The following is an 18695-nucleotide window of genomic DNA, read 5'->3' as shown; positions in this document are numbered from 1 at the left end:
AGTGTTGAGGAAAATTCATCAATGATAAGAAAGTGATTTGTGAAAGAAAAGAGTGTGTATTGAAAAGAAGAAAGCACTCAGGGAAGAAACAAAAAACAAGCTCCTGCGAGGGTGTAAATCTCCTGAATGAGTTATGTCAGTTTATACTGCCTGGAAATCTGTGCATTTCCGAACTTGGAAAATTCTGGCTGAGCTGAAGCACTACTCAAACCTAGGATAAGAAATAAGGTGTGCTGCAAATGCATCATTTACGTCCATTCCAGCTGCTGGTTTTGGTTGAAAACAAATGCGAAAGATCCCAGAGTACTTAAGAGGCAGAAATCCCCTTGTAGCAGGCACAGTACCATCAGAATGTAAGCAAAGGAGCTCGGGTATGACTAACGCTCCAAAACTATAGCTGATTTCACAGCAGGGTGCAACAAAGGAAGCTTAGAAAACAGGTGTTTTATCAGCCAGCATCTCAGAACGTTTGCTGAGGATAAGGACAGCCAGAGGAACTGTGCTTCTACTGGAGGTAAATTATCACAGCTTGTCCAAAGCCGAAGAACATCAGCATCATGTTTCATAGGAAATAATCTGCCAGCTGTGTTCTCCAGAGAACCGAGTCATAGTAAGAAATCATATTAATGTGCAAGAAAGACTAGAAGTACTGCTGGGAATCCTGATCCCAAAATGCACTTAATGACTGGGAAGTCTGGCTGGAGAGAGTGTGAGGTTTCCTACATGTCACAGGACACAAAACTCAGAATCATCACTGTAGAACTGAGCACTTCTCACCCCAGCATTAAAAACTATTTGAATAGTGACAGATCAAGACTTTCCCTGCAGTGGCTGCCTAATTTCCTGTGTATGCACCTACCTCAGTGGTTACTGACTTCAGCAGGAGCTACTGGGTGTGCAGCAGTTCTGAAAAAAATCTGTCTGTTCACACTGTGGGAGCCTCATTACAGATGCTCATGTATTTCAGGCCTTAGCCATAGCTACATAAACACCATGAGAAGGACATGTACTTTGCATAGCCAAACACTGGGATGAAGTGTCATCCTTAAAGGCAAAATGTGGGAAAACTGTTCACAAAATCTCAAAATGATAAAATTAATGAGGAAGTAAAACTAACAGATCAGTCTCTCTATCCAGCTGTGAGTTCTGCAAGAAGCAAGTTACCTCTGATTGATCAGCCCCAGAAAACTAGTTTTCTGTGGGAATAGCTACTGTTTTCTCTAAATATCTTCGGAGGAAGTTCCCTAGGAAAGCCTGTGATGTTTCACTCTCAGTCCCAGCATGTTGTAACCACTGCACTCTGCCCAGCAGGCTGCTGCTCCTTGAGAGCTCAGTGAGGGTTTCCCAGGGCCGTGCCATCAGTCGCATCCCGGAGTCCATTTGGGACAGCCCCGCGATCTGGCTCCGGCAGCAGCAGCGTCACAACGCAGTGGGGTAAAGGAGGCAGAGAAGGGTCTCTCATGAGGGTGTGAGATGGCTTTAATCACATCTTGTCCCAGCAATGCTCAGAGGTAGAGAGACAGCGTGGTCCGGGTGCGGGGTGGTTTTGTCAGGGGCCCAGGGGCGGTCCCTGGGCGGGGTTTGGGTACAGAACAAATAGGGAGAAACCGAGGGAGTGGCCAAAGCCAGGGAGGGAACAGGGGGAACATGTGAAATAGGAAAAGCAATGGATTAACAGGTTCCCACACCAGCAGTCCTGGCAGATTGTTTCTTCCGACTTACTGCTCCTGGCCTTTCCTGACTGGAGATTTTATTACTCATAGTACATTAAAATATATAAGTTCCTAGAAGTTTCTGAAAGCAATGAGTCATATAATCAAATGACCACCAATGGGGTGTAAAGGAGGCTGAGGAAGGAAGAGGTAACAGGGTGTAAAGGTGGCTGTAAAGGAAGGCTGAGGCATGAGGTGGACTCCATCCCTCCAGCAAGGCATAACCCCCTGCCCCGGTTGCTTTCTGTCTGGTAGTGCAGAGGGAGCAAAAACACTGATTTTCACCTGTGAGGAACATCTACAAGAAATAAATTTGTTTCCCTTCCTGCTTTCAGGACTACAAAATCATCTGTCAGGTTTGATATCAGGTTTCTGTCAAGTTTCGCTTAGTTTTAAGTTGCTTAAGAACTCCTGAAGGAAGTTAAAAGTTTTAGAGACTCCAGCCCAGAGAGATTTTTGGAAAACTTTTCCGTTGCCCTATCTTGGATATCTGGATCTGGCCCTGAGCATTCTAGGTCACACTGTGATACTAGCAGATACACAGAGCTGTGGGAACTGGAATCATTGAGGTTTGGAGGACAAGAAATCTGCGTCGTGTGGTGATGGTTGGTGCTTTATGGATCTATACAATGATGGTCCCTTTCCCTGTCCTCCCCTGCTTTGTTTTGCTGTATTAAAAGACATGTCCTGGGGTTGCAGTGTGTATTTTTGGAATCTCTGTTTCTTTGCACAATGCTAAATTGCATACACAGCTCACACGATGGGTTCATTACACTCAGGTGGTTTTACAGAACTAGAGTTTAGATTCAGTTTGGGCTGTTTAAGGAAGGAAGAGTAAAGTTTCAGTATATACAAATTGATGGTTAAGAGATAAAAGCTACAAGTTATTTAGCAGTAAGTCATTTCTAAGGGGCCTTGAAGAAACTCTCATCTCCTGCTTCAGCACTACCCCAGAAAAAAAAAAACCAAAAATGTCAGAGTTGATACCAATACAAGGATTTTTCATACAAGGAAATTGGCACAGTTCTTAAATGCATTAAGCCCTTTGCTTTTGCTTTGTTATGACTCCTTCAGGAAGCACCTCAAGATGTACTCCATATCCATAGACCAGGTGAATCTATATCCTGAATATATATGTACTGTATTTTCAATAATCCACTAATATTTAGACTTACAGCATGCTTATTTGTCTTAGCTTTACAGAAATACTTCTTTCCTGTTACATATAAGCTTTTTACTCAGTTGTTCTAAACTTACTAAGAATTCTCTGCTCTAACAATAGTAAAATGTCTGTATGTCACTGGTTCTGTTAATTCTAATGATTGGTCCTAGGCTGTTCCTCCCCTTCCTTTAGGAATGGTACCTTCCAGTCTCTCCATGTGCATGAAAAGTGACAAGCATGGGTCCCCATATTTCTACTTATTGGGCCACCCTAAAGACACGGTTTGTAAACTCTGCATGTATATTATCTTTCTAATACATTTTGTTTCTCACAACTGTTAATAGAGTATTTTTCAACTTTTTCTTACATGCTAGCTCACTTGTTTCTACAGTATTCGACTTTTCTTTCATAACTGATTATCTAAGACATCAAAGCAGCTATGCATTCTACAAATGTCTTTTAATATCATAAATAATGAGTTTTGCATGTTACACTGCTGCTAGTGCATTGGTCTACTATATATTCACTTTTTCTCATGACAAAAATTTATCTTCTGAATATGACTTTTCAGGTAGAAGATCTTAAACTTTTGCATTCAAGCCATAATTTTCCTCTTCTTTGTGGCACCTGGCTTGCAAAAATATTAGCAATATGAAGGTGGAAGTTAGGTGCTGTTCTCAAACAATATTTATATGCAGCCCCTTGAAGAAATAACAGATGTAAAATTGAACACATTTTGAAATGTGCTGTAAGGCAGTACTCATTTATCAAACCCTGTGGTTATGCTGAATTTAAGCAAAGCACTTTGCTCTTGATTTCAGGCTATTTTCTTCATAGAATCAGATCCAACTGCACAGGTTGTTCAGATACATCTAATTTGTAATACAGAGTCAGGGCCCAGATATGATACCTGGAAAGCAAAGGAAAAGAAAGACTCATTTTTTCTATTTTCCTATTGATTGCTGTCATCACAGAAAACACAGCAGTGTCCAGATGCGTTCAGCTCTGTCTGCTGCTGACTTTGCACAATGTAGTACATTTACTACAGTTATACAGTCTCACACATTGAAGTAGACAGATTGGAAATAGAAAGGGAGTTACACCCAGAGTGTTCTTCCAGCATTTGAGCTTCAAGCAGCTCGTCCAGTGTGATGCTCAGAGAATTCCTGCCCCCAGCACCCAGGCACTAAACTGGCCTTATCAGTCTTGTGCATGCAAATCCAGGTAATGTAACCAATGTGTTTCCAGTTAGAGCTCATTTCCGATCTGTGTCTAGAAATAAGATTTTTTTTTTGAACACAGACGCATCCATATGCTTTGCTGCTGCAAAGCTGGACATATCTAGAGGCTATTTGGAATTGTTCCCATGTAGTTCAAGTGTGTATGTCACCATCAGAGACCTCCCAGCCACGAAGTTCCTGCATCATATAGAAATGTTAATTCCACCATTCCTTGTATTCTCACCTTACCTCTGTTTTGTTCTTCACTAAACATAGCTCAGAGAGGTTAAAATCCAGGCTGGAATTAGGGCCATTTTACAAGTCCCAGTTGTCCCAGGAGTCCCAGCTCCATGAACTGCAATTCCAGCAGAAGTTCTACATATTTATAACCACAACAACTTTCTGGGCATCATCTTTATTTTTCTTCCTCTAGAAAAACATACACAGGAAATAAGTCTTTTTCCTGAAATAAGTAGAAATGTAAATACTATATAAATATAGCTAAAGTTAGTTTTGCAGAGTCATCCAGCTGTGAATGGTTCTCATTTATTTGGCAGGAAGTGTTGAAACAGAATTTTTTTTCTCAGTATAATGTATCCAGAAAATCAAAAGCATTTTAGTTCCAGTCAACACCAAAACTGAGATACTTGCTTGATGAAAAAGCAATGTCATGTCAAATTTTTATTAAATGTTTCCATTTCAGGTGTTTTTAATGAAAGAGTTCGGAGGGGATTTTCCTAAAGAGCCCATTTTGATGGGGCTTATCCCAACCAAAAATGTGACTGTTATACCACTCATTAGAGCACTGAGGAAGGAGTCAAATTTCCTGATGCAGAACCATTCCAGTATGCCTTAGGAGAGGCCCTACCATAACATCACAGTGCAGTCTGTTATAAGACCACATTTCACCCAAAGGAATTGTTCCTTTTTGTATAAATAATCACTTCTGCAAGATGATCAGCAGGCTTACTTGAACTTGGATGTAGCACAAGAGAGAGGCAGGTAGTTTGGAAGGTGCATCCAGACCAAGAGATACATGCCTGTGCTTCCTTGCATCATAGGTTTGGTAGCCCTTACTAGTGACCACTGCATTTATATTTGCAAAAATATATTAAAAATTGGGAGCTTATACTGTGGGTTTATTGTTTGAATATAGTTATATCCTTCAGAAAGCTCCATTTGCAGTCTGCTACAAACTGATTTTTCTAGTTCTATTAGAATGTGTGAAGCTTTTGCATTTGTCTAATAAATGGCTATATCATCTTGGCCTATACTTTGAAGGCAGATACTCTTATCTGTTCAGAGTACTGATCAAATAATCCAATTCATCCTATTTTTAATGCTCATTTTATAAGTCTCCAGAGCTGAGGTTGGGTGTTATTTGAAACTTGAACTACCCCATATATCATTCACCTGATGTGAGTGCAAAAATCAATAGTCATTTTGGAAAAGTGCCCTTTCTGCCTGTGACCACCTTGGTGGAACTGCAAACATTCATTCATATTCCTGCTGCATTTCCAATACCACCTTCTTATTTCTAGCAATACCAACTTAATTTCAGGAACCCGTGGTGTGTAAAAAAAAAAAAAAAAAGTACTAACTAAATGAACCAATATACTGGTTAATAAAACTGGTCTAAAACCATCAGGCAATTTGAATATGGGCTCCCAAAGGTTCTAGAATATTTTATTGCTATGGGTAAAAACTATTCAAGGGCAAAATTGAATATTAAAACCTGCTTTACAAACATGTCTTTAGTATTTAATAAATATGTAGCAGCTGGCAGAAAAGTAGAACATCCTTCTATTAAATAACAGTGGGTGTATATGTATGTGTGGGTGCATATAGTTATTTCTGTCTTACAGCAAATTTCTATTTTAGAAGATACGTAGACCTTTCATCGCTTGATATAGAAATGGAAGAAATCAGTATTGAAAGAAAGAGTGGCACATGGGATGACACTTTCAGTTTTTTGGCAGTGACTTTGAGCTTCCAGGAAGGAAATACCTTTTCCTCACTTTTTAAATGCAAAAATACTGAGTCCTAAACATTGCTTTGGCAATTACACTCCCAGTGGCTCTGGCCAGTCTAGTTGAATAGCCTAATCCAGGCTTCTCCCATCTGTATAATGGGGATAGTAATATTTACTTACCTATCTCATGGGAGCGTTATGGGGATTAATTATTTAATGCTTGAGAAGCACTTAAAAGATTAAAATTCCTAGTTGACTACTCAATATTATTACTAAAGAAAACTTTGCTAATCCACACCAAAATTGGCAGTGTCCCCCCACATCTGAACAAAGATTTATTAATAAGGTTGTTGAGCAAGTTCCCTTATTATTAAAGCTTAATTATTCTAATAAAATATTCTGGAGTAGATTTACTAATATGGTGTAAAATGTAGATAATTACAGCTAAACTACAATTAATAAAACAGATGAACAAATATTATCCTTCGTTCGGTTCACATAAACTAGCAAGCAGACTTCCTGAGGAAGAGGAAAGTCCCACCCACAAATCTTTTTCTAACATTTATTTTCATGGCTTCCTGTATTTCCATCCAGTTGACAATACCAGAAGGTAAGCGCCTGAAATACAGGACCTGATAGAATGCAGCCATCCCTCTGTCCCACAGCATCAGTTTTTCCTTTCTTTGTGTAATCCAGATAAATAGGTAAAATAGGAATTCAGTAACACTTACCATGTCTTTGCAGTGTGCTATAGGACCAAGTCCAGTCTTCTGGACAGCGTAATACCCCAGAAAATTGCAGCATAGTACCCCAGAAAATACCTCTCCTGATGCTTATCTCAGTCCCTCTCATTTGCCTCAGGTTCCCAGTTCATAGCAAGACTGCATCACTGCAACTTGTTCTTGCTCAGAGTTAGCTTCCCCACGTATCTGTGATGGTATCCTTGCCTCAGGGAGCTGTGTAACCAAAGTGAACAGCGTGAAGCACACAGGAATATTCCTGTATCACTCAAACTCTGTCAAAGAGCCTCGCCAGTGGCCTGACTCTATGATGCCCAAGACTAAATTAATCTAACAAGGCTTCTCATAACCTCTTCTCACTGACATTGGAAATATGATGAGTCTAAATGATCACACAGAGAGTGACACAAAAAACTGTTGTTCAAACCACTGGGAAGGTGAAGGCAAGCTTTGTTCACAGAAGGACTTGCAGTTGGTCCTGCCTCTGTCCTCACTCCACCATCCCATCGTGCAACTCCTGGCTGATGCTTTGTGGCCCAGCCACAGGGAAAGGTTAGCAGAGGTCATGGCTTCTGTCAGATTTCTTAGAGCCTGTTATTCCTAGCTTGGGGGGGGGGGGGGGGAGAAGCAACCAGAAAATGAAATGTGGGGTTTTTTTACTTAGACAATATGAGGTAACTGTGACTCTCCAACTGATGCTTAATGAACATGACCATAAAGAGTGTTGAATTGTGGTTGAGCAACCCAGAATTTTGAACATCTGGATTTTCTAACAACATGTAGTTTGTGTTTACTTATTAGGAGCTGAATGTTACAGTGTAAAATTCATTTATTCCTGCACTTCCATCTCATCATAGAGTTTTCAGGGAAATTTGTCTCAGCATTCCAAAGATATCAGATACTACAACAGTCCCAACAGCAGGTGTGGTCCCAGAGTCAGCTCTGCACCTTCATTGCCTAAAGGCCTCCAGTCTGAAAACAGTTTGCTGAAGAGACACTAAACTGCTTCTGCAGCTTCTACCCTAAGCAGAACAGGACTACTTATTCATGAGCTTTGTGACTGAGTTCAAACCAAGTTATGTATTTTGCTTAAGATCCTGCTCTCACTCATAAAGTGAGAACGTCAGTGCCTACCAGAAACATCTTTCTAGGGGCATTTCATACAGAGTCAGAATGCTCTGAATCCCTCCCATATTAAGTAAATTTTATTTATTATCTACACACTTTTATTAATGAGAGCTATTTATTGACCTGACAGAATGTGGTGGCTACTGTTAACGCCCATTTTAGCTGTGGTAATTAATAATTTTAATATTTAACTTTAATTAAGTGTGTAATATCCAACTCTTAAATTATTCAGTCTTTGCAGAATGTTTTTCATTAATACCACACATTTTATTAACATATTTATGAACACCTTTTATGATTTAGTGTGGCTTAATTCTATTAATAAAAACTAATTTGAAAGTCATTATCTTTTTTAATTATACAGTAACTTCCAATGTAGTTTTTCCAGCTCCAGCGTGGCTCTGGAGGAGAACTGCTGAGGTTTCTCCAGTTCTACTCTGCTGCCTGACCACACAGGAAAAAATAAAACCTTCTTTATTGACAGGATGAATATTGCCTGAGTAGCTCTGATCTGATAAATATGTGAGATGCTCAGCACGTCAAAAATAGCACCAAACCACCTGAAGGACCAAGTGAATGATAATGTGTGGTTAGAGCAGCATCACTCCAGACTGGTACTTAAGCTGTCCACAGACTTAACATTGACATAGCAGTGAGGAGCTTCCTGTGGAGGATAAAAGCCCCATGCAAGCTACAACTCTTCAGCTCTTCCAGTATCAGTAATCCTGCAACATTTATGCAGATGGATTAAGCTGATTCAAGGAAAAGTCTAATTTACCAAGGGTTACAACCTGTCCCTGAAGGCAAGGGTAACTGCAGTTCTTGTTAATAGAGCCCTTGGGGGGGAATTGGAGTGAAGCAACACTGAATGATTGATGTTTATAGATATATATACAGGGTTTATTTTAGAACAGTTTGGTTGAAATGGAAAGCAGGTATGTAGCAATTTTGGTTATTATTACCTATAGTAATATAACAACATAAAAGCATAAAAATATCACAAGAAAACATATAAGGGAAGAAAGGAGGAAGGGAGGGAGGGAGGGAGGGAGGGAGGGAGGGAGGGAGGAAGGAAGGAAGGAAGGAAGGAAGGAAGGAAGGAAGGAAGGAAGGAAGGAAGGAAGGAAGGAAGGAAGGAAGGAAGGAAGGAAGGAAGGAAGGAAGGAAGGAAGGAAGGAAGGAAGGAAGGAAGGAAGGAAGGAAGGAAGGAAGGAAGGAAGGAAGGAAGGAAGGAAGGAAGGAAGGAAGGAAGGAAGGAAGGAAGGAAGGAAGGAAGTTGAATGACACCTTCTAAGACATGACAGCTGCCTCTCACGTCATTGTAGTTGAGCCAGTTATGCCCCATCTGAAGGGATGAATAACATGAATGTCCTGATATGTTCCCCAAAAGGGTTTTACAACTGAGCCAGTTGTGTAAGGGAGGACATTGGCATGATAAGAAGTATTATCCCACCTCACAGGATCTGCTTCGTATCAGCCTCTTCTCTTATCTGGCTCAAAACCCAGCTTGTCCCTAAACAAAGGTTCATGTACACCTGCTCTGCTTCTGGGCTGTGATCTTGCACATCCTCAGCAAAGCACCTGCTGCTTTTGCAAATGAACAATTGTTTGAGTCATTAACTGTTAACATTTCAGTCTCTCACACCAAGTTCACTCAGATTAGCGATCACAATGATTTCAATATTTAGTTGATAGGACTGTTTACTAGAGTCATATCTATGGAATAAACTAAACTGGGTCTTGGAAAGAGAGGTAAACTCTGTACTCATAATCATCTGGCCTTAAGATTCACAGCCTGAAGACTATTACAGTAAATTAGTAAACTGATTTACTATATTAATTTACCTGTTTCTGAAATAAAACATGCTTATAGGTAGGGCTCCTTATTTTTTCCCCTCTCCTATCCTGTGCTTTGGATCGCTTTCTTCTGCATAGAAAAATTACCCCTTTTTATTCTTGCTACTGTAAGGGCACTGCTAAAGTCTCAACCCTGTTTTAAGGTGTGTCAAATATTGGAGAGAACCAAATTATGCAGAGCTTAGGCAATGTTACAGTGAATTGCCTATGGACGTGGTTTATATTTAAGGGGTGGTCAATGGCAGAGGAAACAGGACAGGGCTAAAGCAGCCCCCCAAGATCATCCATGACAATCCAATCCACCTGCTCTCCACGGCAGGAAGTCTGAGTGCTTCTGAATTCATTAGTTATCTCCTGTGTCAGCCTGAAAGGTCTCAGGCCACTTACTTGCCGTGGCCTGTGTTTTCCAAAAAGGACCTGATGTGGGGTGATGGGTGTAGATTTCTGTGTTCATCCACTCAGCTTTGACCCATAGCCTCTAAGGGGTTTCCCATAAGGAACTCCCCAACATTAGTATCACTTTTCAACAGAAGAGCAGACATCTATTTCCAGAGGTCTTTTGAGACACCTCTCTCTCTGACTCTGTGAGGCAATTAAATTATTATCTCAAGTGGTAAGGACAGTAAAATACTGGTGAAGCAGTGCCATAATTAAAGAACTAACTCAGGGAAAGGGATTTACTGATGATGCCCTGGGTATTATAATGTAGGATCAAAACCAGTGCAGAATAATAATAGAAGCCCTCTAAGTCAGATCAGTTGCTTCCTATGTTTCTTTGTTAACCATATTTAAAGACTACATCACATAAAAAATTGAAAAGTGCTTTCATCCATAGTGCTTGCTACAGATTAAAGCAAACACAAATCAATGTGTGTGGCTTTCTTGTTTCAAGAAAACATACAGCATTTTTCTAAAGGATTTTTAAACTTTTTTTCCTTGCAATATACAGTTTTGTCCTCTCTGCCCCAAGTTTGAATTTTCCCTTTCTCTCTGTTCCCTTAGCTCCAAAACCAAATAATATCATCTCCTGAGCTTCTGTAGGTTTTCGTACAGAAAATCTTCCAAGCATAACTAACAATCTGCTCTTTCTGAAGTGCTGCAATAATTCTAAAATTAGATCTCTGAACATGAAAGCACTTCTCTAAGAAACCTCTAAGCAGAGCACAGAAAAGATGATGAAAGTGAATTTTACCTGAGATGAGATCATTCAAAGTCTCATTAGGTGGCCCTTGCAAGAACCTTATGAACACCATATCTGCTGCAAAAATATTTAGGGCATCTTCCATTTAATACCTAGGTAAAGTATACAATGGAAGATGGATATAATGAACCCAAAGGAACTAAATTGTTGCTTTTCAGTAATGACCAGGAACATGAAAGAAGTAGGGCATCTGGGTATCAGTGGCACTAGGAACTGAGCCAAGCAGGATGTGCAGCTGTGCTTTCCAGTGTTCGAATAGGTCAGTGGCTGAATTTTCTGGATGTAAAATTAAACATTTCAAGTTTACAGAGGAGATACCACTTACACTACACTTACATTCATATCTTTTCAGTTCTTGTGAACATCTGCAGAAGCCATGCCACCAATAGTTTCATGTAATAGTAATGGTGGCCACCTTTTTCAGTATTAGACCGGTGACAAAAACAAAAACGCAGAATGATTCTGGGGACAGAAAGCCTAGGTCTGGCAGTCTGGCATTGTATCAGTCTTTCTTAATGAATCATTCTGCTCTTTTGAAAATGCCGAGCACAAAATTTATAAATGAAAGATATCAGGACACAGATGCATATTTGTTTTCCTGTAATCTTTCGTGACTTGTAATCTCTGATTACCCTGAGCAACCGTCCTCCAACTTTGGAAAAACAAATACGTGAAGCCAAAAAACCAAATTACTGTAAAGTAGGATTCCACTCTTGAGCAAAGCTACATTTTAAGTTATATTTAAAAGGTACTCTAAACATTCAGTCACCATGACATTGTTAAGTACAAACAGGCAAGTGGTGTAACAAATGTGGCTACATTAATATAGCAAAGAATGAGATTAGGTTTTCTTGAAACAAGACTTCAAAATACTAAGCTGATCACTCAACTGCATGTGTGAGCAAGGAGAAGTAGTTCGTGTACTAAAATAACCAAGTATAAGCTGGATTTACTTTTATTAATGTCTATGGCAGGTATCTAATTTCCATACATAGAATGAACATTTTGCACCCATAGCACACTGCCATCATACCTTTGTAAAGCATAAGAGCAGTACTAATGATGGAAAGGCTATCCCACCTGGATGTGCCCACAGTGATTGACCAAAGAAAGTACCATATCACAGCAGAAGGCACCTAAATCTGTTGGTGTTTGCTTCCAGGGCTACTGGTGTTCAGGGTTCTGAATGTGGGTACATTCAGTGGAAGGGAAGACAAACAGAGTGTAATTTTAAGCCAAGAAAAGTGTAATTTGTGAGAAAACATTTGCATAGCATATTGAATAATTAACAAGAATTGCAGTTTATAGCTAAAAGAACAGGCGGGCTGTAAGCTGGGGGCAGAGCCCATTCCCATTCACTTTCTGGGAGAGGCTGGGGGAAAGGGTGGCATCTCATGTCACATTTCCATAAGGCTGAAAGCTGAACAGAAAGAGCTTTTCTAACCATTAAATCTTCAGAGAATCATTTCAGGAGACAAAGGTGCTGTATGTTTGTGGAAGTTTCAGGATAAAAGATTAAAGATTCTTTCTATATTCTGAAATATTCCCCCTTAGAGAGCGTTAAAGAAAAGCTGCAGGAGACCAATGCAATCAGGAACATCAAAGACATGTCAAGCTATAATGAGAAAGACCCAAATGCATTCCTGGTGTAGCACTGCCAACATTAGTGGATACTCACCAGGGGACAATTTGTCCCATTTTTGTTATTAGCAGCATCTGTAAGAACTGCTTGCCACCTCCTGGCAATACATAATTTCAGACAAAAAATGGGGGGAAAAAATAAAGCACCATATTTTTATTCAGTCAAAAACTCTTTGATTCCCTAGGAAAAGAATTCTGGGAAGATATGAGAACAGCTGCTTAGACATTTCAGAAAACACTTCATTCAGACTAATGAAAGTGTTCAAAGCTTTAATATCTTGTATATTATTCATATAATTTGAAAATTAAAAAGGCTTTGAGATTTTATTGTATGTAAGTAATAAAATGTGACATAATTTCTACTCTTACTACTAAATATTCAATAAATTAATATTAGTAGTTTATGGATAATTATATCTGATGAAAAATCACATGTCCTTGATAAATTACTAAACAATTATCTAAAATATTGTGATGCTAAGGTAGAACCTAGCCACAAATCAGAGGTCCATGGACAGAGCTCTCCTTGCTATTAGGAGTAAAGCCAGGGTTCTTTTTCTCGTGGTTCAGTCATCAGCAAGCAGTGGGTCCAGGCAGAACAGTTAAAGACAGTAGCAAATGGCCACATGAAAGTAGTACCCTCATTTCCACTCCATTGAATGTGTGAGAGCTGACAGAGCAAAACAATTCATATATGTGGCAGCTCTACCTCAAACAAAAAAACCTTCAGACAGAAAACTTCTGCTCCTAATGTTCTCCTCGTGTCACTCTTCCCCCAGAATGGCTGTGTTAATCTCCTACTTGTCCTCCCACACCCTCAAGATCTTGTGTCTGTGGTGGCTCTTACTCAGTTAGAAATTTACTCCTTTGCCTGAGAGTTATACGAAGTGGGTCGTAGGTGAGTCATTCTTACACATCCCATGGAGAAGTGCCACCAACCTGTGTTACAGTAGCTTGTGGAAACTAAAAGCCACCCAGTAAACACCTACTAAATTACACCAAATTAAATGCCATCACAGTGACAGATTATAGTGCTGCTCCCAGCTCATTTATCTTGTCTAAATTAGTAGGTCAAGGGAGATTTTCTCCCTTCAAAGAAGGCATCTATTAGCCTTCAGTGAGAGGTATACTTTTGAAAAACAGTTTCTCTCACAGTAAGGATGTTGTCAATGGTGACGAAGTCAGAAGCAAATTTAAAACTGCGTTGTCCCTAAATCTCTCCAGCAGTTGCAACTGAATGCAATATCGTTTTCATCTGCTTGCAAGTTGTTTGGGCATTAGTAGTTCATGCTCTGTTAAACAGGTACTGTTTTCAGCTCCTCCCAGAGGTGAAGGAAGAAAAAAAGTAAAATCAGTGTTCTGTCTCTGGTTTAGTAGCTTTATAAAATGCTTTGAGATACAATGGAATAACAGACAGTAGAAGTAGGTTATGTTCCCAATTAACACAAAGGTTTTATAAAAAGCCTTAGACCAACAGAATAAAAAATACTCAGAAATAATAATAACTCTCTCCAAAATGCAGCTAGAAACTGAGTATAAGTATGAAAATAAATTACTAGTTTAACTGCTCTGCAGGATAAAATTTTACATTTTTCTCCTGTTTATATTTGTTATGGAGAAGCAATCACTTTAGTGCTGATTGAACAAGTCCAAATGAACCCTTATGGTTTGAACATGGCTTTTTTAAGGGTTTTTCTTTTGAGCAACAAATTATTTATATTCCTGCACTTTGCTCTACTCTAGTAATTCTTTTATTTTTCCATAGTATTCAAACTTCAGAGGGAAGTTGGCTACAATGCCCTCACATGAGTATTCTCCTCACTAGCCAGTGAAATATTGCAACAATGGCTTGTTGACATTAACATCTACGAAGACTGAGGCTGACTTTCTGTATAATGTCATTCATTTGAAAGAAAAGCAGGTTAGGCTGGGATTGGCTGTCTCAGATTGATGGTACTTCAACCTTAAAGAAAGTAATTTTATTCTTACTTGCAAGTGATATATTGCCACAGAATATAAATGATAGTTTTATTCCATGGCAACATTGTTCCACAACCACTGGAAATACAACCTGTATATAGGTGTCTTCCCAGCAAGTATTTTGAACATAGTGCAGCCAGTGACCCACCTGGGGTTGTCCCACAGCCAAACTTCCTTTAAGCTGTGGCTATAACTTTTCTTGCTTAGTTGGCCATGTCATCTTTTACTTAGCGTTTTCTGGGGGAGAGATAAAATCCAGTAATGCATATAATATGGCATGTCCCAGTTTATAGACACCTATACTTACATATCACTCTATGTAAAAGATATGCTGATTCACTGTTGTTGAAGTACGTTCTAACCCACTATGATTTCTCACTACAGCATTTGGTTGTTTTTTCATCCCCTTTACAAAAGAAAGTAGAAGAAATTCTGTCATCTCCAGGGAATAAAGCAGCAGGCCACTAACCCGTAGGTGTCCTCTCCTGAGCATCCCACAAATAACTGGTACCATATTGTCCTTCATGTCTCAGAGGAGCCACAAGAGATGTTTGCCATCCTGGCCTTGAATGGTGGCCCCCTTGTTTGTCCTCCTCGAGGAGAAACAGCTGATTTGGGTATAGTGGTACATTTTCCACAGAGGCAGTCTTGTTACCTGAAAGCATCTTGCTGCTTCAGGCCATTTGGTGTTTTTACTGGTGGGCAGCTGATGCTACCCAAAGTCACAGGCTATTTCTGTAATCAGTAGCTCTCAGAGCCTAACATGAGATCGGATAATGGCCCACTGCTCTTTACTGAGGCTCAGTGAAAAACAACATGTCATGGACAACTAGGAAAGAAGACTGTAGTTCAGACAAATATGCTGGTCCAGCCCTTGGCACCACCTCTACCCTGGGGAGGAGTGACAATGCCATGAAAAGTATAAACTTAATTTTCCAAAGCTCAAGTTGGCTTCTTCAGAGTTGGCTCAGGTACCTCGCTGGTGCACATAGGCAGCTTTATGCCAAGTTCTGGGATAGTTTTACTGGTTTGGACTTCATGCATGGTCCCTGGCTCAAGTGTTAAATAAAATGAGATACCCTGGATTTCAGATTGAAGCAGAGCCAGGGTGGTGTCTGTGCCTCCCTCATCAGGCACAGGCTGTGGTCCTGTACCAGGGTGGTGGTGCAGAAGAACAGAAGAACAAGCCCATCAAAGTCAATGCTTTTTGTAGGCAAACTCCTAGGAGCTGATCACTCTACCATGCACAAGTCTTCCTCTTATTTTTTCTTGCTTGAGTGCCAAGCTGAGAGCAGATGGTACATTACTCACCCTTAACTGGAGGGTAAGAAAGTGTGATTTCTTTTTTTTTTAAATTCAGTTGAGACCCTTAGCCCATTTAGATTCCCAGCTCAATGTTTATTTGTCTTACACAGAACTTGTACTTTCTACCCCCTCTCAAATGCTAATCCTCTCCACACATATGCTCATTATGCAAAAGCATATGACAAACACCATCTGGGAAAATAAATAGCTCCTCAGCTAACTGTGCTGCTCCCTCCCTTTACGTCACCCACCTCACTATTGTCTCTCCTATTTTTATCTGCAAGACAGCAATCACTCAATCCAGCTATTAACTTAAAAGTGCTGTTTTAGTCAAGCAAGCTGCAGATCCCAGGCTGGGCAGTAGAATCTATTCAATTTTTCGAGAGGATGTGCATCTCCATGATAATTTGAAAGCAGCCATAGCACTGAGAAAAATGCATGTTACTTTTTTAAAGGGCAGTTGATATCACTGAGAGATACTCGTCCTGACCTGAGGAAGTCCACGCTTATTTTTTAGCTAGAAGGTTACATTTTCTCCCCCATAAAATATACAGCTCTTACCACAAGTTCTACCTCGTTTCCATGGATTCCTGAGATAGTCCTTCATCTCTGACAGATTATTTCTCATACCAGTAAAAGCCAGGCAATGGTGCTAAATAGGGAATGACATTAGCCAAGTTCAGTAATTTCTCTAACCTCTAAGTAGACGGGTAAGAATAGGAGCCATGCTGTCATTAATCATGATGGATTTGTTGTCTGCCACAAGGTTAATCAAAAGAAATGAGGATGTATATGCAAGAGAAAGGCTTCTCAGAATATTCTGGTTTGGATTAGGAAAATCATCATGATTCAGCAAAGGAGATGCCTATTTAGCTAAATTAAACAGGATCTGCACAATCCAACCATATTGTGTTGAGGCTAAGTAAACAGGAGAAATTCAAAATGCACAGCCAGGAGACTCAGCAGCTGACGCTGTGATATAAAGGCAGAGCTTTGTAAGTACCCTGTAAGAATTGTGGGGCCATTAACACTGCAATACTATACCTGTTTAGAAAAAATATGAGACAGAATTCAATGATGACCTTATCTGAGCTACAAATTCTTGTCAATTATTATATGCTTGTAGGGACATGTTTAACAGATGGAAGAAAGTCCTTCTCATTTGTCCTCAGAGACAGCAGTGATATTGCCCAGCTAAGAAATCCATTATACAGCTACAAAAGAGGCTATTTGATTTCATGAGCACATGCCTTTATTATTTTAAGAATAATTTAACATAAGCAGAGGAATGCAGAATCTGTATGAAGAAAAGACCAGGTTTTCCAGCATTTGCACTTACCAGCTTTGTGGTTCCTGCTTCTCCTGTAGGTTGGTTTTTTGTTTGTTTGGGGGGTTTTTTGTGGAGAGATTATTTTTGATTTTCTCCCTCTTGGCTCCACAATTGAGGGAGTTTCACCTCACCTGGAACAGAGGGGTTTAAGGCTGGTGCATGGTTTGGGTGTCAGTGTTGCTCAGAACACATGTGCCTATGCAATACACACCTGTGCTGCTGAATACGCCCTTAACTCTCTTCTCTTTGTTGTTACAACAGACGAACCAAACTCCTGGAGTGCTCCCTCTGCCACCTCCCCAGGTCTGCCGGAAGTAGCTCTTTCCCTCGACGACATAATCTCACCATTATCTTCATCACACATAGCCCCACCCTCTGACCCTTCTCACCAGATAAGCCCAGAGCCAACATGGGATATCAAGAGGGAACACGATGTAAGGAAACCAAAGGAGCTTTCGGTGAACGGTCACAAAAAGAAAAGGTTAGGAGAACAAAGAGAAAGGTCAGCAAGTCCTAAAAAGGTAGACAGGTCAAAGCATGAAGAGGCTTCTTGGAAAGGATATTCAGAAGGCAAAAATAAGACCACTGATGGTGGCAGGCCCACCTCAGAAAGCAAAGTGGTGGGACACAGCGTTATGATCGAGGCTGGCACAAGAGAGCACGTGTGTGCTGGAACCAGTGATGAACAGTTTGGGAGGCTGAGGAAGCCAGAAAGCAAGAGAGGAGGATCTCTTAGCAAAAAAGAAGATCACAGATCCACAAACACCAGTGAGAAGAAGGCAGCTGCAGCACCTGACCGTGTCAAGATCGATACAGGAGCTACCAAGACATACAGTAGCAACCGCTGCAGCTCGCCTGGAAGTGATATGGACCACAGCCAGAGGGACCCTGATGGGAAACCCAGTGAGTTCCCCAGGAAGGGACATCTCCACTCCATTAGCACTCGCAGCACCAACACCACAGTTCGAAAGGCAACGGTCTCTCCAGGGCCATGGAAAATCCCTGGCTCAGATAAGCTACCTAGCGTCCTGAAGTCTGGTACTTCTGCCATGAGCAGATAAGCAAGGGACTGTTGCCCTCTAACTGTCTCAAACTGATGCAGAACATTCTTCTCAGTTTTTGTCTCACATTGGTTTGTTTTAATTTATTTTAACTATCACACATATACACAAAGCATTGAGGAATGAAAACATTAGTGTGTAATTCCATGACAATGTGCACAGTATCTAATAAGTTCAAAAGCATATAGTCAACACAGAGATTTAAAATCGACCCTAAAGTCCCAGTTCCATTTTAGGGACTTTGGCAGCTATGGAAGAAACCAAAACAATATGAAGGACAGTACATCAGAGAAGGATAGTGCAGTGTAGCTTTAGCATTTTTTTCCCACTGCATGAAGGACTTGGATTTCATTCAGACTTTATATCAAGAAACTGGAACAAGTTAG

At 40.3% G+C, this 18695-nt stretch overlaps 1 protein-coding gene across 2 annotated transcripts in view; it reads left to right on the top strand.

Annotated features, from left to right (window-relative positions):
• The window catches only part of MAGI2 (membrane associated guanylate kinase, WW and PDZ domain containing 2), a gene marked incomplete at both ends in the record, with an annotated part of 715368 nt that extends 697059 nt beyond the window's left edge, over positions 1-18309 (top strand). For both annotated transcript variants that reach the window (XM_082279816.1, XM_082279815.1), the window contains one exon: positions 17510-18309. In XM_082279816.1, coding sequence (XP_082135942.1) covers positions 17510-18309 — 800 coding nt within the window. The remainder of the gene's footprint in view (positions 1-17509) is intronic.
• Between the last annotated feature and the right edge of the window lie 386 nt (positions 18310-18695).

This window comes from Coloeus monedula, assembly GCF_965178545.1.
Source record: "Coloeus monedula genome assembly, chromosome: 4".
In the NCBI taxonomy this organism is placed as follows: Eukaryota; Metazoa; Chordata; class Aves; order Passeriformes; family Corvidae; genus Coloeus; species Coloeus monedula.
The sequence above is the reverse complement of the archived record's forward strand: the minus strand, read 5'-3'. Positions and strand labels throughout refer to the sequence as shown.